Source organism: Dermacentor variabilis, chromosome 4 (genome assembly GCF_050947875.1).
Source record: "Dermacentor variabilis isolate Ectoservices chromosome 4, ASM5094787v1, whole genome shotgun sequence".
NCBI classification, from domain to species: domain Eukaryota; kingdom Metazoa; phylum Arthropoda; class Arachnida; order Ixodida; family Ixodidae; genus Dermacentor; species Dermacentor variabilis.
This window is the reverse complement of record NC_134571.1, coordinates 224,863,460-224,889,908: the sequence shown is the minus strand read 5'-3', so window position 1 is coordinate 224,889,908 and position 26,449 is coordinate 224,863,460. Positions and strand designations below refer to the sequence as shown.

The window sequence follows — 26,449 nt, the reverse complement described above, 5'->3', positions numbered from 1 at the left end:
CAGTTGTGCGCATTGAAATCGCCAAGAACAACATAAGGTTCTGGCAATTCATCTATGAAGGACTGAAATTCATGTTTATTTAATTTATCATGTGGGGGTGTGTAAAGTGAGCAAACAGTGATAAGTTCGTTTAGCACAACAACTCGAACCGCCACTGCTTCAAGGGCCGCTCGTAGCTGTAAATGTTGACACGCTATGCTTTCTTGAATTACAATGGCAGTACCACCCTATGATGCGATAGCATCATCACGATCTTCGCGAAAAGTAACATACTGTCGAAGAAAGTTTGTGTTTTGGTTTTAAGTGTTGTGGCCTCCTCGCGACGCTCACAGCGCGCACGCTCCGATTCCGCGTGCGTCGGACGACCACCGCAGGTTCGAGCACTCCGAGCCGCCATGCGTGCAGGGCACCGCGTCCGCGCCTGCTCCGGTCCCCTCCGTGTGCCGACGCGCAGCTGCACGTGTACGCGCCCCGCCGGCCCCAGCTTAGGGGAAGGCGAGACCGCGCGCAGCAAAGCTCTCTAGAAGCTCTCTAGACTTTAGGCAAAGCTCTCTAGAAGCCACAAAGAACATTTATTAAGGTTGGACTCAATACAAACACACATTTTAACATCACGTCCGAATCTGAAGCTAATTAATACATAAAACATGGCCAAATGGGCGCTGGTGGACGCTAACGGCGCACCGCGACAGAGAGAGAACAAAGAACAAAGAACACCAGCAGTAAAAGAGGCTGCCTATCCTTCGGTCAGCGCCTGTCATCACGCACCCCCACAGCAGAGAAAAGGGAAATAGAAAGAAACGACAGACGAACAGACGGGGGCACGATTGGAAGGCTCTGCCTCAGGACATAGAGACGACGGAAGAGTGCGCGCGCCGCCGAGGCCGGCACCCCGACGAGCCGAAGTAACCATCGGCCGGCAGTGGACAAAGGGGGCCGCCGCCGGCAGAGAGGAACACGTACGCACCTTCCGACGCCCCGATGTGGTCTCTCCTCGGGCCCCGTCTTGCGCGAACTTCCCCGGAGTGCATGCAAGCCAGGCCCGAATCCCGCCAAAATGTCAACCAATGGGGAAAGCCTGTTGACCTTCGCGTGGGCTGGATGACAGCAGAGCGACAGTGTTTTATGACCCGCTGCCACCCCGTCCACGCAGGGAGGAGAGGGACACAGAGCCCCCCGGCAAAACAACACAATGGCCCCCACACAACCACTGTGAGAGCCAGAAACCCCACATCCATAGCCTCCTCGCGACGCTCATGGTGCACACGCTCCGATTCCGCGCGCGCCTGACGACCAACGCAGGTTTGAGCACTCCGAGCCGCCATGCGTGTGGGGCACTGCGTCCGCGCCTGCTCCGGTCCCCTCCGTGTGCCGACGCGCAGCTGCACGCGTACGCGCCCCGCTAGCCCCAGCTTAGGGGAAGGCGAGACCGCACGCGCAGCAAGGGAGACCCTAGGCAAAGCTCTCTAGAAGCCACAAAGAACATTTATTAAGGTTGGACTCAATACAAACACACGTTTTAACATCACGTCCCAATCTGAAGCTAATTAATACACAAAACATGGCCAAATGCTCACCGGTGGCCGCTAACGGCGCACCACGACAGAGAGGGAACAAAGAACAAAGAACACCAGCAGTAAAAGAGGCTGCCTATCCTTCGGTCAGCGCCTGCCATCGCGCGCACCCCCACAGCAGAGAAAAGGGAAATAGAAAGAAACGACAGACGAACAGACGGGGGCACGATCGGAAGGCGCTGCCTCAGGACATCGAGACGACGGAAGAGGGCGTGCGCCGCCCAGGCCGGGACCCCGACGAGCCGAAGTAACCATAGGCCGGCGGCGGACAAAGGGGGCCGCCGCAGGCAGAGAGGAACACGTACACACCTTCCGACGCCCCGATGTGGTCTCTCCTCGGGCCCCATCTTGCGCGCGCTTCCCCGGAGTGCTTGCAAGCCGGGCCGAAATCCCGCCAAAATGTCAACCAATGGGGAAAGCCTGTTGACCTTCGCGTGGGCTGGATGACAGCAGAGCAACAGTGTTTTATGATCCGCTGCCACCCCGTCCACGCAGGGAGGAGAGGGACACGGAGCCCCCCGGCAAAACAACGCAATGGCCCCCACACAACCACCGCGAGAGCCAGAAACCCCACAGTGTATTTCCTGTAAACGCAGCACCTTTTGATTGTGTTCGTGGATGAGTTCTTGCACATCATCAAGGTTTCTAAGGAGACATCTGACTTTCCATTGAATAATTTGTGTATCCATATTGGAAGTAAATAGGTGCTGTGTGTACGGAAATGGAAGTGATGCCTTAGATTACAGAGCTCTTTCGAGGCCCTGTAATCGTGGTTTTGTCCTTTCTGAAGCGTTCAAGGGAATCTCGCCGCTTCTTAGGCGCTTGGCGCGCCGTGGGGATAGGTGTAGTGTCCATTGCCTCTTGTGAGGCGCCGGACACGTGCTCTTGCGAGCGAGAAGTTACGAGAGAGAGTCCCGCATTGAAGGGCAAGACCCCTGCGCCCACCAGCCCGGAGGTCGATGGGGCTCCCTGAGGGATTTGACTGCGCCGGCTGTTGCCAGCGCTGGAAGGGGCCGGGGAGGTTGGGGCAGCCTCAGCTGTGCCCACCTTCGGGGTCGATGGCCCCGTCTGCTTGGTTGGCGGAGCAGCGCTAGCTGCAGCCGCCGCGGGGGCAGATGGCGTAGCTGCCGCCCCACTGGGTGTGGGTCGCACAGTCGCCAGAGACCATTGTGGTGCTGCCCCCTGACGCGCTACGCGAGGATGTACGCTCCATTTCCTTACATTATGTAAAGCTTGAGGCATGTTCTTGAAGTCCACCAGAACTTCCTTCTTTCACCATGCTGCATGGTGTCCCCGGACTACAGCTGCAGTGTGAGGTTGGATTTCTTAAGTGATTCAGATTTTTCAGGCCAGAGGTTTCAAATATCTCGGAGCTAACAATTGAATGCGATGCAATGTGAAGAAGCTTTCCACCTACCCGAAGGTTAACAGTGGCTAAAACACGTTGGTGGGCTAGTTGGTTTGAATCCATGATAGAGTGTGTAAGCGTGACTGAACAAGGACATAGAAAAAAATTAGAGGAAAGGCGCATGAGCAAGCCGTCAGTGTCGCTGTCTGAAAAATAGATATGTTTCCTCGGTTTATCTTAACTATTGCAGTGCATGTTTTGATCATGCCTTGGACACATGTACGGTTTATCGACATGCCCAACTGAATTTTTTTTTTTTTTTTGCTGTATTGTTTGCTTCTGCTCGTATGTTTCAAAGTTCAAAGTTTACTTGTCAATACAGCATACAAATTGACAACGTTATATATAGTTATCGATGTGTGCAAAAATACAATTTATAGTTGAAAGCATAGTATAGTCTCTGTGTTTGTTTCTTTCTACGTCCTCGTTCAGTAGCGCTTACACACTTTTACAGTGGCGAACACTGTGGCACTATACATTGCAGTTCTCGGGGCAAAGAAGTCGGATGCTTCTCTTCACCATTAGCACTCCCTTGCTTTTCACTTCTACCATGCAGCTGCTTCTTGCATGTAAAGCAAGTTTCTGCAATCTGCCCTATATTTTTGCAGTCGCAAGTAGAGGCAACATGGTTACACTGACCTGGCCAGTGCAGCAGAAGCATGATGGCATTCGTTTTTGTGGATTTCCTTTCTTGAGAGCTTTTGCCTTATGCACAGTACCGTCAGCCATGGACAGTTTCACTTTTGTTGTTGGCTCTAGGTGGACTACACTGCTGGTGCTAAGTTGCAAGTATCTTTGAATATGATGTGTTCCGCAAGCAAATGCTGTTGCAGATTTTTGTCTCTGATGCAACAAATAAGTCTGCCCTGCAGCATAACATTTACATGCAAGGTAGTGGAAATCCACTTTGCTTGCTCTGTCATTGCATTGCTCTTCCATTTGTTCCTTTCTTGAGCCAGAGCCCTCAGTACTAGCACATAAATGTGGTGAATTACAATGCCGGAGTTGGTTTTTGGGGTAAGAAAATTGCAGTCTGATGCGATTTTGCAAAGCACTGCAACATACTCTGCGTAAAACTATGTTTCTGCCCCTAGTCCCACTGATGAAATGGTAAACGACTATAGAGTTCTGACAGTCATGAATAATAGTGTGCATAGGGAAGTTTAAGGATCGTAGTGTAGTCGACTTCTGAAGGTTTCTGTGGTGCAATAAAAGCTCGGACAACTTCAAAAGCTGACTCACTGCAGGACATAAGTAGAACCGCTCATTTCTTGATTGGGTTAGAGATGTAGAATTCGAAGCATTTCAGCCTCGAACTCCAGCTGCCGCTTTCTAAAAAACTCTTGAGAGCCAATTACAGTGCAGAGACGAAACTGCACACTGTTGCACAATAGGCGATAGGTCGCTGTGGTACATGGCCCATTTCATATATGCCACCTGTGTGCGATGCCATGGTAAGACATGGCAAGCAAACAACATTTCAGCGTACTATCATTGTGTGCTATGCTAACGCAAAGTAATAAATTCATGATGTAGTGAAGATCTTTGGCTTTAAGAGCATTCCGCGTTGCTAACGCATCACCATTGCTAATTCTGTGGCTCCATCTGATAGAAATCAAACTGCTTTCCTGGCTCAGTGCTATCCCTCGAGACAAAGAAATGCCAAAACAAACGGCTGTCTTGATAATGGCAAAACATTGCTAATATTTGTCTTCAGCAAAAGATAAGACAAAGTGATGGATGATTTTGCCATTTATTTTTGACTTCCTACGACTGAGAGCATGCAGTGGAAGCATGCATTCAGAACAAAGCGGGCTATCACGATTACCACGTGTGCCACCACAGTAAACTAGGGTTTTAGGTCACACATGAGCAGTGGGCCTAACGTATCGCGGTAACATGTCACATATCATGCAAAGCTAATACTGTCTGATGCAACCTCACATGGAATATCATTGAGAGGTTTGGGCACTACAAAGAAACAAGCACAATGCTTGAACACAGTTAGGGTGACCAGACAACCTGGTTTAGGCTGGACACATACCATTTTTACCGCCTTGGTCCCAATCTCTCATGGTTTACATGTGGGACGGTCTTTTGTCCTGTTTTCACCTCTCCAGATCCCAAGTTTTCCCGAAACACCCGTCCTGTGGTGCCTAACTGTCTGTTTGCTTTGCTTTCTCAAGTTTGGTGGAGCCAACTTCAAAAGACCCCAAAAGCAGGCGGCACAGCAAAACACTGACGAAGGAGGCAGCAGCACCTGCGATCTCATAGCAGTTAGGAAAGCGAACCGTTCTCTTGTCCTTACTTGTATAGCCACAACGACACTTTTGCTAATGAAAGCACAATTCTGATCAATCATGCAAGTTGTACATTTTCTCAATTCAGCCACAATGATCTTATGAATATGTTTTCCAATGAGCCAAGCCAACGTGGACCAATTACATTGCCTGGCTTGTCAGGCATGTGGTGTTAGAAACACTTGGAATAATGCTGAAATGCATACGCAAATTTACTGAGTAGCTTAGAAAAATTTTCCTTCACATAAACTTATCTTCGAATAAATGGTGAACCTCACTAATGCGTTTGCATTCTTTAGTTACTTAACGCACCTTTCGGGGGCTATCTATCTATGTTTGTATGTATGTTTGTATCTAACCATTTTCCCATCTACCTGGGTCACTTAGTAGTTCTTGGTTAAACGGTTAGCTTATTGGGCTGCTGTTCCGAGGTAACAGAATTTGAAACCAAAAATCGGGCCAACTTGGGTCACTGAGTACGTGCCAATGTGTACAGACGTGCCACACTTCAACAAACTTCTTTCAAGTCGGCAAAGGTCGCTGTCGACGTGGGATTGAGTAGGTACCGCTGTCTGAATAAGCGCTGACTTGGAGCCCTAGGTATGTGCCACTTAGTCCATGCTGGTCTTTAATGAATCTCTTTGATGCCAACTTGGGTCACTATGTACAGTAGAACCCTGCTATTACGTCCCTCACTGCTGCGTTTTCCTGGCTGCTACGTCTTTTTCATCCGGTCCTTACATAGCTTCCACAGGATACAACGTATAAGGAACCCCGCTGTTACGTAGTAGCTGTCAAAACCGTCCAGCATGATACGTCGCAACTTAGCACCCTGAACCCGCCTGGGCTAAAGTAGGCAATGCGCTCCAACCGTCATTTTTGCTTTTGACGAGTTTTGGCCGGGCTTGGCTATGGAACTGGCAGCAAGAAGCCGCACGCCAGTTCGAGACGCCGCCACCAGGTGGCCATTCGTGAAAAATGCTCTCACTATCATCACTGTGATTACGGTCACTGCATGGTTGTTAGACGGGTCAATTCCTCTTCTATCGTGCTATCATCATTGTGCATTAAGCCTCGTGAACGTCGAACTTGTGCTTAGATGGCGATGCGCAAGCGGAAGGCGCTTTCCCTTGAAGAAAAGCTGGACGCATTAAACTCAGCCAACAGGCAGCCAGCGCGGAAGAGTCTACATTTCCAAGGACCTTGGTCTCCCACCCTCGATGCTTAACAGCATCGTTGAGACTATTGAGGCTATTGAGAAACGTGTGGTGATTTCTAGCGAGCGAAAGAAATGGCAAGCCACCATTCTGGACTGTTTAAAGTCCTAAGCACACTCTGTGGGAATAAATTGTCTATAGTTGAAGCTGCACTTTTTTCATTCATTTTCGGAGCTTTCCGCACTGTTGCGTGTTCCCGGCTGTTACGTTTTTCCCCCCCGCTTCAGTGAAAAACGTATGAACGGGGTTCCACTGTATGTGGCAACAGGTCTGTGCCACTCTTCAATGAAAGTATTTGATGATAATTTGGGTAACTAGGTATGTGCTACCGAGAGTGTGCCGCTCTAGAATGATGAAAACGGTCCCTTAAATTTCTTCTATGTTGAGTGGAAACAAGCCCACGTCACAAAGATTTCTCAAGGCCAACAACCCGATGCATTAGCAGACTGCACCAGAAATGCACTGGATATGTGCCACTTTTCAATAAATGGCTTTTATGCCAACACTTGAGCAAGCTGCGCCATTAATGTACTGGGTATTAATACTGGGTATGTGCCACTCTTCAATGAACCTCAGCTAACCTGGGTCACGAGTATATGTCACTGAGTGTGTGGCTAAGCAAGGGAACCATCCTCAGCGTTTGCAAACACTGGTGTGCCATGCTTCTCGTCTCGGAGGCCATGTGTGAACTTCTCGACAGTGCCACTAGATGGTGCAGCATGTCCAGAAAGAAGCACGCGAGAGGAGTCCAGTTGGTGAACGATGCGTTTCTCAGCGCTCGCACGCACTGGCGTGCCACGTATTTCGGAGTACATGCATAGGCTTTGCGATGGCAGCTCTAGATGACACCAAATGTGCTTAGGGAAGCACAAAAGAGGAGTCTCGCTGCATTACATGCCTCATACATACCGTAAAAACCGGACTATAGGTCGGACCGGAATATAGGTCGATCCCCCAACTAACGAATTCTAAAAATGAAAAAAATCTTTTTTAATGGCAAAAGTACCGAAAGACACCCTTACCTTGAAACAAATGCGACTCATGCACAACAGTGACAGTATTTATTTAAATGCTGCTCGCATGTGCACCCAGCCAATTTTCAACAGTATTGCCCGACCATCGACCCGCGTGCTTGTCAGCACCTTATTAACGAAGCTGAGCAGCGAAACAAACAAGATATGCTCTTGTGTACACGTGCGCTTACTTTTGCTATTTCGTTGCTCTGTGCCATGATGATAAGATGCTGAAAAACATGCAGGTTGATGGTCGCGTGATACTGTTAAAAATTGGTCGGGTGTACAGTATACAGAAGGGCACAAAGTGCGCAAGCACTACTCCAAATCAGAGCAACGCCTTTGATCAGGGCCAACCGAACTAGAGTCGTATGACGAGTGCTCCTCACTGCCCAGTCCAGAGGCATGCGCGATCTCTACCGCTTTCAAACGTATGCATTCGCCAGTCACAGACAGCGATCTTACATGCGGCTCTCAGACGAACTCCGCAACCTTGTCTTCCAGTTCTGCGGTTCGCCCACGGAATGACGTTTTCTGTTGGTTTGCTGCTTCTGCCACCGCCAGTACCGAATGCTCTTTTCGGAAACTCCAAATTCGTGCTGTGCCGCGAGGTTGCCGTGGGCTTCCGCACACTCAATCGCCTTTTTTTTTGAAGATGATGGTGAATTGCCGTCGGCTTCCGCTCATTTTGAAACAAAATGTGGAAAAGCAGCCTTTAACCAATATAACTTTGTGACAATGTAAACGCAAATTGGCGGTGCCACAATGTCACCACGCCGCGCTACTGCTGATGGCGATGGCGAAGGCGGCTCTTTACTAGAGTGTACTAGATTCGGAGAGTGGGTCCAACGTGGGCTCCGCGCTGAGGCATTTTTTATTGAAAATCCAGAGGGCGCCACCATCGCCTTCTTCTAGAGGCCACGGCGGCACCGGTCGGAGAGCATGCCCAACAAAAAAAAACAAAAAAGCACGGCCGCGGTCGAGCGCAGCGTTGTAGTTGCGTTCGAGGATGACAGTGCCTGGATTAGCTGGAGTCACGCAGTCAGATGGATTGCGTTTGCAGTTTGCTTTCCTTACCTTATGTGCGTGTTTCCCTGTGTCATGAGAAAACGAAATTCATAGCTGATATTCCGAAGAAATGGGGAGCATGTGCCGTAATGGGATGAGTTACAGGAATTAATGAACTGTGGGGCATAATTAGGTGTTAAATAAAAATTGGTAAACCTTTGTTTTCTTCCTTTCTGAAGGCGATATACTGAATGCTAACAAAATTTCCCCGATGCCCTAATAACGGCAGCGATTTGAGATTTAGGGAGCCTATATGGGTCCCATTATTCTTTACATGCAGGACATATTTTTTTTATTGGTTAATTGTAGGTTTTGAAAATATTTACGGAATAGCCTTTTTCTTCCCTATTTTTGTGCGTCATATAGGCCTGAGATGTAGTTGGTTTTCCAGATCCCCTGGGTGAATAAAGCAAAGCACATTGTTTATATAGGATGCATGTTATCGGTTGTCTATGTCTTCGAGCTCGCGCAGGTTTCCATTGACACATGCCTCCAATCTGAATGACCGTTCAACTGAGAGCGGGAGCGTTCTCTTTGTTGACCGGCCTTCACCTGTTGCATATGAGGTCGTTCTCTTTCGTGTGGGCTGCTCGGGTGTAGGCTACTCGTAGAGATAATCCTGAAAATACGGCAAAGGATTGTGGGTACCGCAACAGACCGAAGCGCAGGCTTTCCACGCTGTGTAGATACTTCCTGGCCTTCAATGATATGCACACAATGCCTCAGTATGTACTTTGCATCAAAGTGCAGCTCACGAATGGAGTCCGTGCGGTGAAGAATGAGCTCCTGCACGCGTCGCCGTTCTTCATCTTCAGGGACTCCGAAGAGCGAGAGCTTGGCCTGACCTTTCAATCTACTGTATACGGGTATGCAACCCACTACACAACAGTAGTTCTTTCGCCGAAGTGTGCTCATCCTCTCATTCTTCGAACACTGTGCCAAGTCGCCGAGTTACGAGACAAACCATAACACATATGCAAGGGCCGTCTGCGCGCGTAGATATCGTGCAGACGGCATCGTTTGAAGGAAGTGAGGAACCTCAATTAATGGCAAAGCAGTAATTATATTGTATTCTTTTTTTACATACCTGGTACAAAAATCAATTAGAGAGAAAATGACGAAATAAATACAAGCACGACGGCGTGTTCAGGAGACGGCGGCGCGTCGAGCAGACGATAGCTGGGCGCCGCCGTAACCACCATCGGTAGGCGTGGTTCCGCCGGGCCGTCGAGGCACCGGATTGGCCGGAACGTCAGAAGAAGGCGACCGAAGCGCCGCCGCAAATTTCAATGTTTTTTGCTTCACTCTCGCCGCTTGTCTGCTGGACCCACTCCCCCATTCTACTACACTCTTATCTTTACTTCATCCGCCCATTGTTGCAAGACTTCCGTAGTTTTTCCGCCAATGTCCGGTATGTAAGACGAGGGTCGACTTTTCGCAATGGTTTTTTGAAAAAATGTTCGACTTATATTCCGGCTTTTGCGGTAACTCGTTTCGGTGGTGACAATATGTTGTGTTGCTATACTGATTCAATGCTAACGCGTCACCATCGACAGTCATCGTGAGATGGGTTCTGGCGTAATCTTTATCACTGATGTTAATGCTATTATTGATTGTCACTTTTTTATACCTTCATCACACTTACAGGGTGCATGCGTCATGAAGTATTATTAGGGAAAATTGTGCTCGCATTGGCACTCATTTATAGGCCATGTAGTTCTCTCGTGCAAATGCAGATGCCATCATGTGCTGATGATGATGATGTATGGCGTTTTGTGGCGCAAGGGCCAGGTATGGCCAAAGAGCGCCATGTCTGTGCTAATGAGTTTGCAGTGTACTTATGATTACTATGGAGTTGGTGTGAGGTGGCTGTAAAGAGGCCTTAAAATATACGCTCTAAAGTGCGTAAAATCTGTATGATAAAATTATGGCGATGACGTATGACTTGTACTATGAAAATTTAGATGCATATAAAAAGAATGATACAATAGGTAAAATATATCAGATTATGAGAAATGCCAGAGCACTACTGCCTACTTAGAGCCCTTGAAACACAAGGGCCTGGAGGCATGTGCTATGCAAAACAATTATCGTAGTGGCATCCTCTCGAGAGAGGAGGCGCTACGAATTCATGGGACTAATAACATTTAAGACCACATCTCTCAGAAAACCTAGCACTGAGTCTGTATTAAAAAGAGGTTCTGGACCAAGAAGCATTGCAGGATGAAGAGGAATGTGCTGTCGGTATGCTAATGAAAAATGTCTCTTTCTCTCGGATTCGGCTTCCCGACACTCCAGGAGGACATGGAGTACGGTCAGCCTCTCCCCGCATCTACCACAGGTTGGAGGCTCACTTCCGGTCAGTAGAAAGTTATGGGTGCCATATGTGTCCTATTCTTAAACGACAGAATAGGACATCTGTTCGGCGCGATTTTGTTGTAGAGGGCCAGAGTCCTAACTGTGGCTTTATTAGGTGGAGCTTATTATCTTTTTCCGCGTCCCACATGCGTTGCCAGTGGGCCCGCAGCCGCCTTCGCAAGAAAGGCCTCAGATCGGTGACAGGCACCTCAGCGGTAGGGTTAACGGCTTGCGATGCTATAGACATGGCCATCTCGTCCGCCAGAACGTTGCCCTCGATGCTCCTATGGCCAGGCACCCAGCATATAATGATATGCTGGTTAGATATGTACGCTTTACACAAGACGGAATATAGTTCATTAAGTACTGGATTTTTGTGTCTATAGGGTGACATCAAGGCCTTCACGACGCTTAGGGAGTCTGTATATATCGCTGATTTTTGAAGTTTCGATTTTCCTATGTGATTTACAGAAGACAGTACTGCGTAGGCCTCGGCCGTAAAGATACTTGTTTCCGGATGCAGTACACCAGATTCTGAGAAGGATGGGCCGAAGGCAGCATAAGACACCCCGGCATTTGACTTCGAAGCGTCTGTGTAGAACTCTGCGCAGGAGTGCTTGTGCTGGAGTTCAAGAAAATGCATTCGGATTTCTATCTCTGGTGCGTGTTTTGTTACTTCTAAAAAGGATATGTCACATTCAATCAGCTGCCACTCCCAAGGTGGTAACACCTTGGTTGGATGCATTAGGTGAAGCTCGAGGAGTGGGACACGCATTTGATCACTAAGCTCCCTCACACGAAGCGAGAAAGGCCGTCTTACAGAGGGACGGTTGTGGAAAAGTGTAGTAAATGTCATATCGTTAACAGTGTGAAAACATGGATGTTGATGATTGGAATGTATTTTCAGGAAATATGTAAGGCTGATGTAAGTTCTTTGTAGATGGAGGGACCATTCATTTGATTCCGCGTATAAGCTTTCAATCGGGCTAGTTCTGAAAGCGCCAGTGCCTAAGCGGATACCTAGATGGTGGACAGGATCTAGGATCTTTAGTGCGCTCGGAGCGGCTGAGTTATATACGACGGCGCCATAGTCCAATCGTGATCGAATTAGGCCCTTATACACATTCATCAAACACTTCCTGTCGCTACCCCATGTTGAGTGGGATAGAATTTTAAGTAGGTTCATTGTCCTTAGACATTATTCTTTAAGATATTTAATGTGCTGTATAAAAGTAAGCTTGGAGTCTAGTATAATACCTAGAAATTTGTGTACTTTGTTGATAGGTATTTGATGTCCACAGACTTGAACACAAGGATCTGGGACCAGGCCTCTGTTTCTAGTAAAAAGAACACAGGAACTTTTGTGGGGGTTGATTTTGAATCCGTTTTCGACTGCCCACTTGGAAACCTTGTTCAAGCCCTGCTGTACCTGTCTCTCGCATACTGTGAGGTTGCAGGATTTGAAGCCTATTTGTATATCGTCTATGTATACGGAATAAAAGATGGCCGGTGGAATTGAAGCACGTAGTGTGTTCATCTTAACGATAAAGAGAGTGCAACTCAGCACGCCTCCCTGGGGTACACCAGTTTCCTGCGTAAAAGGACGTGACAGTGCATTACCAACTTTTACTCGGAAGGTACGATTTGACAAATAGCTTTCAATAGTGTTCAGCATATTGCCACGGATGCCCATTCCCGACAAGTCTCGCAAGATCCCGTAACGCCATGCTGTGTCATACGCCTTCTCCATGTCGAGGAATATTGATAGGAAAAACTGTTTATGAATAAATGCATCGCGGATGTTTCCTTCAATGCGCACAAGGTGATCGGTAGTCGATCGTCCTTCTCTGAATCCACACTGATTGGGATCGAGCATATTGGCGAGTTCAAGGAAGTGTATAAGTCTGCGATTAATCATTTTTTCGAAAAGCTTACAGAGACAATTTGTAAGAGCTATCGGTCGGTAACTTGCCGCCAAGGAAGGGTCTTTACCCTGCTTAAGAACAGGGACCACAATCGCTTCTTTCCATGAGGATGGGAGGTATCCCGCAGCCCACATAGTGTTGAAAAGTGTGAGAAGTGTAAGTTGTGTGTCAGTATGTAAGTTTCTGATCATGTCATACATGACTCCGTCAGGTCCCGGTGCAGTGCTTTCGCATGTGTTCAATGCAGCTCTCAACTCGGCAATACTGAAGGGCTGGTTATACGGTTCATTCTCTCTTGATTTTCGTAAGATTGGCTTACGTTCTTCTATTTCTTTAAGTTTCAAAAAGGATTGTGAATAGTGAATTGAGCTCGACACGTGCTCAAAGTGCTCCCCAAGTGAGTTTGCCTGAGCTTGCAGGGTATCGCCTTCTGTGTTTACCAAAGGCAGTGAACATGTTTGCCGCCCTCTTATTCTATTAACCCTGTCCCAGGCTTTGGCCTCATCAGTAAACGAGTTGATACGCGATAGAAACTTCTGCCAACTTTCTCGTCTGGCCTGTCGGCGGGTTCGTCTACCTTGGGATTTTACTTTTTTAAAATTGCTAAGATTCTCCGCAGTGAGAGAAGCGCGTAGCAACCCCCACGCCCTGTTCTGATTTTTACGAGCGATCCTACAATCGTCGTTCCACCACGGGACACGCTGTTTGCACGCCAAGCCATTTACTTCTGATATGCATTTAGATGCGACATCTAATATGAATGCTGTAAAAAACTCGACTGCAGCATCAATTCCCAAGGAAGACAGGTCAGCCCATGAGATACTAGTAAGAGATCGAAATTTCTCCCAATCAGCTGTCTCAATCTTCCACCCTAGGAGCGTGTGGTGGATATTCGTTTTCTTTCGGTGATCTTAGCAGTATAGGGAAATGGTCGCTGCCGTAAGGGTTGTCGGTAACTTCCCATTCAAGTTCAGGCAGTACAGACGAGGAGACTATGCTAAGATCTATGGAAGAATAGGTTCTGTTTGCAAGAGAGTAATATGTGTGTTTCTTCTTATTCAACAGACACGCACCAGAAGAAAAAAGGAACTGCTCGACAAGACGTCCTCTCGCATCTATACAAGGGTTGCCCCACAGGTAGTTATGTGCATTGAAATCGCCAAGAACAACATACGGTTCTGGCAATTCATCTATAAAGGACTGAAATTCATGTTTGCTTAGTTTATAATGTGGCGGAATATAAAGCGAGCAAATAGTAATAAGTTTGTTTAGCAGAATAACTCGAACCGCCACTGCCTCAAGGGCTGTTCGTAGCTGTAAACGTTGACACGCTATGCTTTTTTGAATTACAATTGCAACACTGCCCGATGATGCGACAGCATCATCGCGATCTTTGCGAAAAGTAACGTGCTGTCGAAGAAAATTTGCGTGTTTTAGTTTTAAGTGTGTTTCCTGTAAACACAGCACTTTTGGATTGTGTTTATGGATGAGTTCTTGTACATCATCAAGATTCCTGAGAAGACCTCTGACATTCCATTGGATGATTTGTGTATCCATATTTTTGAAGAAAATTGGTGCTGTATTTACGGAAACGGAAAGGATGTCTTAGATTACAGAGCCCTTTCGAGGCCCTGTAACAGGGGTTCTGCCCTTTTTGAAGCGTTCGAGCGAGTCTCGGCGCTCCTTAGGCGTTTGGTGCGCCTTGAGGACAGGTGTAGTGTCCATTGCCTCCTGTGAGACGCCGGACAAGCGCTCTTGCGAGCGAGAGGTTTTCCTAGAGAGTCCTGCCCCGGAAGGCAAGACCCCTGCGCCCACCAGCCCGGAGGTCATGGGGCTCCCTGAGTGATTTGGCTGCGCTGGCCGTTGCCAGCGCTGGAAGGGGCCTCGGAGGTTGGGGCAGCCTCGGCTGCGCCCAGCTTCGCGGTCGATGGCCCCGTCTGCTTGGTTGGCGGAGCAGCGCTAGCTGCAGCCGCCGCGGGGGCAGATGGCGTAGCTGCCGACTCACTGCTTGTGGGTCGGACAGCCGCCGGAGGCCATTGTGACGCTGCCCCCTGACGCGCCACTTCAGCAAAGCTGGCCTTAGGAAGGTATGCAACCCGCCTGCGTGCCTCTTTGAATGATATGTTTTCTTTTACTTTGATTGTTACTATTTCTTTTTCTTTCTTCCAAGAAGGGCATGACTGCGAGTATGCGGCATGCTCGCCATCACAATTGACACAGTGGAAATAATTCTCACAAGCTTCAGAGGAGTGTTCATGCGCGCTGTATTTCGCACAAGTTTGGCGGCCTCGGCAGCTCTGCGAACTGTGGCCAAAACGCTGGCACTTGAAACATCGGAGGGGGTTTGGCACGTACGGTCTTACACGGAGCTTGATGTACCCGGCGTCGATTGACTCGGGCAGGACACTTGAATTGAAGGTGAGTATTAGGTGTTTGGTTTGGATTTCTTTTCCATCTCGCCTCATCTTAATTCTTTTGACATTTATGACATTCTGTTCACTGAAGCCCTCCAAGAGCTCAGCCTCAGTGAGCTCCAGCAAATCATCGTCCGAGACAACGCCGCGGGAAGTATTCATCGTGCGGTGCGGGGTTACTACTACTTGGGTCTCCCCAAATGATACTATCTGAGGCAGTTTCTCAAATTGCTTCGGATCGCGGAGCTCCAAGAGGAGGTCACCGCTAGCCATCCTAGACACCTTATATCCTGGACCAAAAACTTCTGTAAGACACTTAGATACAAGGAACGGGGAGATTGTTCGCACTTGTTTAGCTGGTTTTTCTGCGTGGATCACATGAAAACGAGGAAAATTGTGGACTTGGCATCCGAAAAACTGAAAGACCTCTTCGGTGCGCCCTCGTTTCAGAGGGCGATCAGGGAGTTTAGGAAAAGCGTTTTCCATAAGTGCAGTTTGGTTTTCGGCCGCGATGCCGACCACCCACCATGGAGCCCAACAGGGGGGACGTGACAGGAGTTCCTGCTAGAGAAACCCTGCCAACGCCAGCCGTACATCGCTGCTATAACCAAATACAGCATAGCCAAGGCTGGCCAGCTACACAAGGTTAACCCTTGCCGCCAGGAAATACGGAAGTAATAAGAAGTGAGGAGAAGACAGAAAAGATAAAAAAGGTGAGAGAGAAAGTCGAAGATTGGAGAGGAGGACAGGAAAAGGCGACTGCCGATTTCCCCCGGGTGGGTCAGCCCGGGGGTGCCGTCTATGTGAAGCAGAGGCCGAAGAGGTGTGTTGCCTCCGCCGGGGGGCCTTAAAGGTCCAAACACCCAGCATCGGCTCAACCTCCAGGATCCCCCTTTCCCCAGACACGGCTAAGCCGCGCACGGCTACACGCGGGAGGGTCCAACCCTCGTGTGCTCGGGTACGTGGTGTCGCAACACACCAAACGCCTGCTTACGCAGACGCCCCTGCGGGATCATGTGCTGATGCCATTGGTAACTGAGCAAGGCGGTTATTTATGCTCCTGCAGCAACTGCACTGTCTCTTGTTTCTCACTTGATGCAGAGATAAACAGTGCACCTCAAGAAGTAGGAATGTGTCCCACACATCTCTGTAGTGAATGCAACCAGCAGCCTTGTATCTATGTAGTGAATGCAACCAGCAGATGTTGATGCAGCGTTGTGTCACTGCTTATTGTGTGTGCACCACGTAAAGTAAAGAGTAGTTGATTTCAAATTGGTAAAACCAGCAGTGAACTATTATTTTTAAGTTCAGGTCCACCGGTAGCGGGTGCATGAACTCAATGATGCCAAGCCTAACCTTCACTGAAAAGGGTCATCATTGGATCAAGCTTCATGTGCACGAAAATGAAAATGTTAAGTGCAAGCTAGACAAGGACGAAATAGAGACACATGAAAACTGATGCTCCCTTTTGCTTCATGTACAGTAAACAGCAAAATTTTATGCGATGCGGTTTACCCTTCAAATGTGAATTCCTGTACTGTTAAGGCATGAGACTTCATATTTCATATTTAATGAATCATTGTGTAGCTATATGCTGGAACATTTATTTTGAGGCTGTGTGACCATGCTTCGTGAGAATTCAGCTTCTTGGCAGATCCTGCATCCCGTAAACTTTTGCGGCTGACTCTACATGGCTTGAGAATGCTGAAGCTTGTGCATTTCCACTTGGAAGGCATGTTCTGACTCATTCCAAGTTCGATTAATTATATTGTGATGGAGGTGAGTTGTAAGCGAAGGACAAATTTACAGAATATTTACAAAGAAAGCTGGGGCAAAAGAATATGTCTGCTCTGGCCCACATGCAGGCGTCCTCATCATCGTCTTCATCGCTCTGCCAAACCCATGTTCACCCATGTATCTATTGCTCTGTAATATCGCCCTCTGGCTGCGGAGGCGCCATCCTGGCACTTGCTTCGAAGGTGCTATAAGGGCAATATGGCTTCAGTTGGTAGTGAGAAGGTAGAAGAAGCAGGTGTATAATCTCATAATTGACGTCACCCTCAGACAGCAACTGCCTCGAGGGAAATTCGGAGGTTTAATTGCTGGCATGCAACACCCTTATAGACTATTATGGCCACAGATCCTGAAGAAGCGATAGCATCATTGCAGTCTTTGCGGAACGCGGCATATTGCCTTAGAATGTCGGTCTGTGTTAACTTTAGGCATGTTTCTTGGACACTCAGTACCTTGGGACTGAATATATGGAGGATTTCTTTAACATCATCAAGATCGTGGAGAAGTCCTCTCATGTTCCATTCTAATATTTGGGTATCCATAACGAGAAAGAAGTTAGTGCTGTGTGTCTAGCAAAGAAAAATTAGCTTACAGGGCTCTTTTCTGGCCCCATAATACGATGTTTCTATTTTTTGGAGCAGTTAAGAGATTCTCACCACTCCTTAGGTGCTTGCAGAGCAATCTGGCTGGAGGATATGTCCACTGCCTCTTCGAGTGTGCTGGGCACCTGCTCTTTCAAGCAGTTCATTTGCTTGAAGGCTTCACCTCGGGAGACAAGACCCTGGAAGCCACCAACCCGAAAGTCAATGGCCCCTTCTTTTGTGATGGCGGAGGGGGCGGAGCTTGCCAAGGGGGCGGATAGCATCACTGCCGGCTCACTTTTTGTGGGCCAAACAGCTGCCAGAGGATGCTGTAGCGCTGCCCCCTGACGCGCCGCTTTGGCAAAACTGTTCATTGGCAGGTATGATACCCACCTTCGTGCCTCCTTGAACGCTATATTTTCCTTCACTTCAAGTGTTACAATTTCCTTTCCCTTTTTCCAGGATGGGCAGGAGTGCAAGTAAGCGGCATGTTCCCCATCACAGCTCACGCAGTGGAGAGAGTTTTCATAGGATTCAGAGGAATGCTCATGAGCTCTGCTTTTAGCACAAGTTCAGAGGCCTTGGCAGTTCAGTGAACTGTGGCCAAATCACTGGCATTTGAAATATCACAGAGGATCTTCACATGCCCTGTCTCAATACTCTCAAGAAGCACACTTGAACCAAAGGTAAGTATTAGATGCTTTGTTTTGATTCCTTCTCTGTCGCGCTTTAGCACAATCCTCTTAACATTTATTACGTTTTGCTCACTCCAGCCTTCTAATAGTTAAGCTTCCGTCAGCTTCTTCAGGTCATCATTGGAAACAACACTGTGAGCGGTGTTCATTGTGCGGTGCAGGGTAATTGTCACTGGCATGTGCCCAAATGAGACTAGGTTATCCAGTTTGTCATGTTGTTTCTTCTCGCGGAGTTCCAACAGGAGATCGCCATTAGCCATCTTCGATGCTTTGTAGCCTCCTCCAAGTGCTTCAGTTATACATTTTGAAACTAGAAAAGGTGACATCATTCCGTCTTTTCGGCTTTGTCACAATGGATAATGTGAAACTGGGGGGGGGGTGGGGGTTCAGTTTGCCAGCCCAAAAATTTGAACACTTCTTCAGTGCACCCTCTTTTGTGGGGTGATCAGGGGAAAGGCGGGAAATAAACTTGTCGTAAAATTGCTCTTATATCAGCAGTAACGCAAGTCCCTCACGATGGAGCCCAATAAGGGGACACACAAGGGCTTATAAGAGACACATCCTGTGGACACCAACTGTATGTTATTGCTATATTTAAATTAGTATAAACAAGATTGGTTGTTCCACACAAAGTTAACCCTTGCCACCGGGAAGGTTGGAAATAAGAAGAAATGAAAAGAATACAGGAAAGACTGAAAGTTAGAGAGAAAGACAAAGATTGAAGCGAAGCACAAGAAAAAGCGACTGCCAATTTCTTCCAGGTGGGTCAATCTGGAGGTGCCGTCTATGTGAAGCAGAGGACTCCCCCCCCCCCCCCCCCCAAGTGTCATTACCAGAGTTTTGTTACCCAAATCATTTGAGGTTTCCTTTAAGTAGCCTCTACCTTTTCCCTTAAAATTTTATTGTGCCTAAAAGCTTACTACATCATTGTTGGCACAGACGTGCATGACTTTTAATTCATACTTTTGTTTTTACAAATCCCGCTAATAGGAGAACAAACGCATTAGAAACACCAGCGGTGGCTACCTTACCTCATCCGTATTTTTCACTTCATTTTTTAAATATTTCTACTCTGAACACTATGCACAGAAAATATAATTAAATATATACACAGTACAGTTTATTATATTTTTTTTAAAGAGAAGGTCATAGCCAACTAACAATTATTTCTAATAGTATGGACGTATTTATTCCTAGAGGATGAATGGGGGGGGGGGGGGTGTTGCTGCATGTTCACCTTGCTTCAAATTGCCTTGCGTGCCTTTTTGACCTTGAAAAAAAAACCTACAGACTTCAGTGACTTCTTTGGCAAAGTATTTTATCAATGGTATGTGAAATTCATGTGAATGACATGTGTCCCAGTATTGCTTCTCTTTACACTAGGCAATGCTAACAACTCATGCAAAATAAACCCTTGTAATAATTTACGACATTTATTAGGGATAGAATTAAACATCACCACTAGTATGCACAGGTCATAAATATATCTAATTTACTCAGTAACCGAAATGAGGCCGAGTAGGATTTATGCAAAATCAGAATCAATAGTAGTCATGCACAGCAGGACTTATACTCGAACTCACACATAAAAAAAAGAAGAAAGAACAGGCTGCAGTTTCACCGGACAGGGTAAGCAGTATTAGTGATAACGAAGTATAAGACAATTACACGAAGAAAGATTCGTACTGTACAAACCCGTGTAAGGACTGCACCCCTAACGTGAGAGCCAATATTTTTAAAAAGTCCAACCAAGAAGCCACCGCATTCGGTGCGCTGATTCCGACTGTGCTCAACAACGAATTTTCGCGTGCAGTCGATCACATAGGTTTACGTTCGATTTCATACTCGCAGTTGGCAAAATTGGATCAAATGACCCAGTCCCATCTAAGGCTAATCAAAATCGCAACAAAGATGTGCCACCCTTACACACGTCTATGCGTTAGTTATATCAGCCATATGAATTGTAACTATTCACTTACTAATTCAACTAACAAGCATAGTGTAATGCACGGGCTATGTAAACCTGTAAATACCTCACTGGATGATCATGAGCACTCACTGTCACAAGCCAGGCATTATGAAGAATGCCGGCAGCTGGGGCAAATGGTTCGTACAGCTGTGTGATTCACCACAACTCTGAAAATTAGATTCATAATCATCATCATCTGCCTATCTCTATCTCCACTACAGGGCGGCCTCTGTCAGCAATCTCCAATATCCCTGTCTCGTAACTTACACCACGCGATGTGCAACACTAGGGGTGCAGAAAGACAGCCTGAGAAGGAAGACAGCGCGCCTGAAGTTAGCAGCCATCCCTACTTGTCCTTTAGCATTGCACCCACCAATCATTACAAATAATTAGACACAAAAAGCGGGCCACATACAGTCAGCCATGCACAGTCATTCACAGCTATGGCAGGGCGACTTAATATGCACAAAACACATAAACCTCCCTAACATGTTTAATTGAATCTGCTTGTTGCATCGCTCATCCGAGACACATCAGTCTCTTGGTGATGCGAGGGGACTCGGGCTGTGAAAGTGAACTGTCTCCTACTATGAGGTCTTGTAAATACTCATACAGGCCACTACATCAGTGCAATTCTTCATATATATATATATATATATATATATATAATAGGGTTTCCACCTATGCTGTCCCGCCGTTGCCTAAGGAAACCCCAAGCAGTGGGGACGAAACGTATTGAAAATAGACAACAGCCCACGGAAGAAACAGCAATATAAGCCAGGCTTACCCCCATATTCAGAAATGCAACTTAAGTCGAAGCTCACGCTTGACTTGATTTAGATACACCTCACGTTAACGTGCCCAAAGACGCTCACTGCATTTCCTTCGGCGCGTTCACGATAGGCGTCACTTAGATCTCAGGGGACCAACTGCAATGCATGCTCACTGACCTGGAGAGGCAAAACAGAAGGGTGGGTCTAAAAATTAATCTGCAGAAAACTAAAGTAATGTTTACCAGTCTAGGAAGAGAACAGCAGTTTACGATAGGTAGCGAGGCACTGAACGTGGTAAGGGAATACATCTACTTAGGACAGGTAGTGACCGCGGATCCGGATCATGAGACTGAAATAATCAGAAGAATAAGAAAGGGCTGGGGTGCGTTGGGAAGGCATTCTCAGGTCATGAATAGCAGGTTGCCATTATCCCTCAAGAGAAAAGTATATAACAGCTGTGTCTTAGCAGTACTCACGTACAGGGCAGAAACCTGGAGGCTTACGAAAAGGGTTCTACTTAAATTGAGGACGACGCAACGAGCTATCGAAAGAAGAATGATGGGTGTAACGTTAAGGGATAAGAAAAGAGCAGATTGGGTGAGGGAACAAACGTGCGTTAATGACATCTTAGTTGAAATGAAGAAAAATAAATGGGCATGGGCAGGACATGTAATGAGGAGGGAAGATAACCGATGGTCATTAAGAGTTACGGGCTGGATTCCAATGGAAGGGAAGCGTAGCAGGGGGCGGCAGAAAGTTAGGTGGGCGGATGAGATTAAAAAGTTTGCGGGGACAACATGGCCACAATTAGTACATGACCAGGGTAGTTGGAGAAGTATGGGAGAGGCCTTTGCCCTGCAGTGGGCGTAACCAGGCTGATGATGATCATGAGATCAAGTCAAGCATGGGATTCAACTTAAGTTGCATGTCTGAATACGGGGGTTAGTTGGCGAGGCTTGAATCGGTCCACCATGGAGCTAACGCAGCTGCTGGTCCACACCATGCTGCTTTTGATGGTGTGGAGAAATGGCGCCGGAGGACATACTTCATTTTCAAAAGCGCGAGCAACCCACTTTTTTTGCGAAGGGTGGGTGCAGAGTTCTCATATTTTGCAGAAAGGTAGCAGGACGTAGCAGGGTTCCCCTCTTGGTGCAATTTATTTAGCGCAGCAGTAGCATTACTGGGCCAGCCCCCATTGGAGATGTTTGAGAATGGGGCCAGAGCCCGAACAGCACACACAGGCACATTTGTCTGCCACGGATCCCTTTGGCACGCAAGGCAATTCAATGTAACAGCGCTCTTGTTCTGCTCTCTGTGGAGTTTACGGAATGCAGTACAGAAACGGGACCTTAGCCCTCTCCTAATTTTGCCAGCTGGCTGCCATTCAAATGAGCAAATGCAAACTTTGTGTTCACACGTTCACTGTGGCATGGGTCACAGAAGTTATTCCCACTGTACGGCTGTGCAGGGCTTCCCTGCAGTGTGCAAGTGACATCTTTACTGGAAATCAACAAAAAGAAAAGAAAAAGTTTCTGGTGGTGGTGATGGTTATTTATTTGCATCGCCTTTGAAACAGGGTGGTGACGAATAGTCACCTAGCCTGCTCGAGTTACTTAGGCATGCTGCGTATACTTTTCATTCTAGCATGTTTGTATACTTCTCTTAGGCTTTCTTTACTTCGTCAAAACTTCTCTGTCTACTACACTGTACTGGTACCAATGCTATAATGGACCTGGTTGTATCAATATCTTTCCTGCATTTTTCCACGAATACTGTAAACGTCTCTTGCTTATCTCGACTGCTGAATGGTTAATGCTTCTGTCCACTTTAAATCCAAGAACTTCTGGAAGTTATATTGATGTGAAATAAGTTTGCACGTGATGACACGAGACCTTAAGGTGAGAACGACGAAGTTCGTGGTTGCGCGCGCGCTCTCCGAGGACCAGCCATCGCTAAAGGCAGACGTTTTTTTGCCAATCTGTCGGTGGTAAACTGAAGCATAACTGCGAGTCGGCCTAGTTGGAACAGATTCATCTTAAAACTTTTTGTGCGCAAACAAACAGGGACGAAGAATAGGGGCAACACAAGGACGAACGCTCGTCCTTGTGTTGCCCCTATTCTTCGTCCCTGTTTGTTTGCGCACAAAAATTTTTAAGGTGGTAAACTGTTTTAGTTGTAATAGCTGGGTGACATTCCTGGTGGATGTGTGGGGTATGGTCGATGTTAAGATCTCCGGAGCATACCCCAGACCTAAGCCCGGCGAGTAGTTCAGCTGAGCTTACCCCTGTGCACGTACGTGCCAGCCGACGTCTCCAGGGACTCCAGCCACAGCACGGTCTGCTACCCGAACGAACTAGAATGATGAACCAACCACCTCCTGCCACTCCTGCAGCATCGCACATTGTCGTCAATCACATCCGGACGACGAACCTGTTCCACGGAAGTGCTGCAGAGGACGCCGACGACTGGATTGACCATTTTGACCGGATTGCCAACCTCAACGACTGGAACCACGAGCGTAAGCTACGCTACATGTACTTTGCTCTTGAGGATTCCGCGAAAACATGGTTTGAGAACCACGAGGCGACACTGACGTCATGGGAAGAATTTCGTAGGCAGTTCCTCAATGCCTTCACCAGGGCGGACAGGAAGGAGAGGGCGGAGTTAGCGTTGGAGGCAAGAATTCAAGGCCTGAATGAGCAAGTGACGGCGTATGTAGAAGACATGAATCGGCTTTTCAGACGTCCGGACCCTTCTATAACTGAAACAAAGAAGGTGCGCCATCTCATGCGTGGCGTCAAAGAGGAAATCTTTGCTGGCCTCATTCGAAATCCACTGACAACACTTGCAGAGTTCCATGACGAAGCCACTACTATGGAAAAGGCCCTTCAACAGCGGGCCAGGCGAAACAAGCGTGACACCATGATTTCAAGGGAGCTCTCTGCCATTACCCTCGGTAACGACGTTGGCGCCTTGCGAGAACTCATCAGGGCTGTTGTCAAGGAGGAACTGCAGAAGATGCAGACGACCAATGCCCCTGTAGGACAACTTTCCATTGCGGAAATGGTGCGCGCCGAGGTCTGACAGGCCGTCCGTATTCCTGGACAGTACGAGGCACCACAGCAGGGACCGCACGCTGAAATGAGTTACGCTGAATCAGTACGCTGTCCGCCACCCTCAAGTGCGTGCAGCGTGGTACACCCCACTCAACAAATGGACATAAGCTTCAGGCCGCCTCACAGCCCACCGCACATTGCCGAAGCAAGGACTAGGAAGAGCGACGTCTGGCGCACCACAGACTACAAGCCCCTTTGTTTTCATTGTGGCGAAGCCGGACACATCTACAGAATGTGTCCTTATCGTCATGTGGGGCTTCGTGGATTCTCGCCGAATGCACCTTGTCCATGACCTGGTGAGCGGCCGCCGGAAATAGAGTTTCGTCGCGAATCGTTGCAATGTTGATTAGCAATGGCAGGAGCCCCGTTCATCGTTTCCTGCTCGTTACAGGTCACCACCACCAAGCCAAGCCTTTACTCGCAGCGCTCTGAGACGCCGCTCGCCTAGCCCGGCGGATCGGGAAAACTGAGTTCAGCAACCTCCGGAGGTGAGGCCGCTGACGACGACCGTACGCAAGATCCTCCTCTACGACGACAACGACGAAAACAGAACGATGCAGACGTACAGGTGGAGCCAAACGCCTTACGAGAGGTAGTAATGTCGAACATTCCCGTCACCATCACCATAGACGACAAAGAAATAACGGCGTTAATCGACACTGGAGCGGACACCTCAGTTATGAGCATGGGCCTTGCCTGCAAGCTGAAGAAAGTTTCTACCGAGTGGACTGGGTCGCAGATTCGCACTGCAGGAGGCCATCTGCTAACCCCGATAGGAAGATGCACAGCGCGAGTGAGCATTCGTGGGTTTACGTACCTCGGAGATTTCGTTATCCTCCCAAGCTGTTCGAGGGACCTAATTCTGGCAATGAACTTTGTGCAGGCTAATGGAGCTGTGATTAACTTACAAAAGTTGCGAGTAACGTTTTCGACTGCACAGGCCTTAGCAGGGAGCAGCACTGACGACACGTATGTCAACGCTTTGAGGATTGTTGACGAGAACATCACGGTGCCGCCAAGGAGCAGCATAGTGACCCTCGTCACCTGCGACGCATTCGACGGCTATGAGGGTATTGCCGAGGCAAATATCCCGCTGCTGCTCGAAAGACCAATCTGCTTTGCCCGGGGCCTTGTTCGAATACAGCATAAGCGCTCGCAAGTTTTGTTGACAAACTTCAGCCATGAGTATCAGCACATCCCTCAAGGTACAGCTGTGGCATTCCTGAACGACACTGCTGACTTCTCCGACATCGGCACGTTACAAGCGACTTCACCGGATGCAACAACTCACGCCAGCCTGAATACCCGCGTCCACATTAATGCTGACTTAGCAGATGTACAGAAGGATCAGCTGCTGGGCCTACTGACAGAATTCTCCGGCTGTTTTTCCACGGAATCCAAAGTTCAGCGCACTTCCGTTACGCAACATCGGATCGTTACAGAGGAGTCGGCGCGGCCTGTTCGTCAGCATCCGTATCGCGTGTCATCCATGGAGCGGGAGGCGATTAAGTGTCAAGTTCAAGAAATGCTAAATGATGACGTCATCCAGCCATCGACAAGTCCGTGGGCATCGCCTGTCGTACTAGTAAAAAAGAAAGACAACACACTCCGCTTTTGCGTTGACTACACACGGTTTAACCAAGTCACCAAACGCGACGTTTATTCCCTGCCACGGATCGATGACGCTTTGGACCGTCTGCGTCATGCTCAGTTCTTTACTTTGTTAGTCCTAAAGTCAGGCTACTGGCAAATCGAAGTGGACGAGCGTGACCGTGAAAAAACTGCCTTCGTGACTCCCGATGGGCTGTACGAATTTAAAGTGCTGCCTTTCGGTCTCTGTTCCGCTCTTGCTATGTTCCAACGAATGATGGATACTGTACTCGTTGGACTAAAGTGGCAGACGTGCCTAGTGTACCTAGACGATGTTGTTGTGTTTTTCAGCACGTTCGATGAACATCTCGCCCGGCTACAAAGCATCCTTACCGCAATACGCAAGGCCAACCTCACCATCAAGCCTGAAAAATGTTGCTTTGGCTTCCAGGAACTCAAGTTTCTAGGCTACTTGGTCAGCTCCCAAGGAGTACGACCAGACCCAGAAAAACTCGCTGCTGTTGCCGAGTTTCCTCGTCCTAAAGACAAAAAGGCTGTTCAGCGGTTCCTGGGCCTCTGTGCTTACTACCGTCGTTTCGTTGAAGGCTTCTCAAGGATTGCCAAACCGCTCACGAGACTGACGTGACTGATGTG

At 48.0% G+C, this 26,449-nt stretch overlaps 1 protein-coding gene across 15 annotated transcripts in view; it reads right to left on the bottom strand.

Annotated features, from left to right (window-relative positions):
- Positions 1-26,449, bottom strand: part of LOC142580133 (uncharacterized) — a 128,376-nt gene that overhangs the window by 12,501 nt on the left and 89,426 nt on the right. Inside the window, exon 1 of one of the 15 annotated variants that reach the window (XM_075690966.1) lies at positions 5,027-5,044. The exons of the other annotated variants lie outside the window; for them this stretch is intronic. Within the exon in view, the coding sequence (XP_075547081.1) occupies positions 5,027-5,029 (3 nt within the window). The 5' untranslated portion in view covers positions 5,030-5,044. Of the gene's footprint in view, positions 1-5,026; positions 5,045-26,449 lie in introns of those variants that run through there. 15 annotated transcript variants of the gene reach the window in all.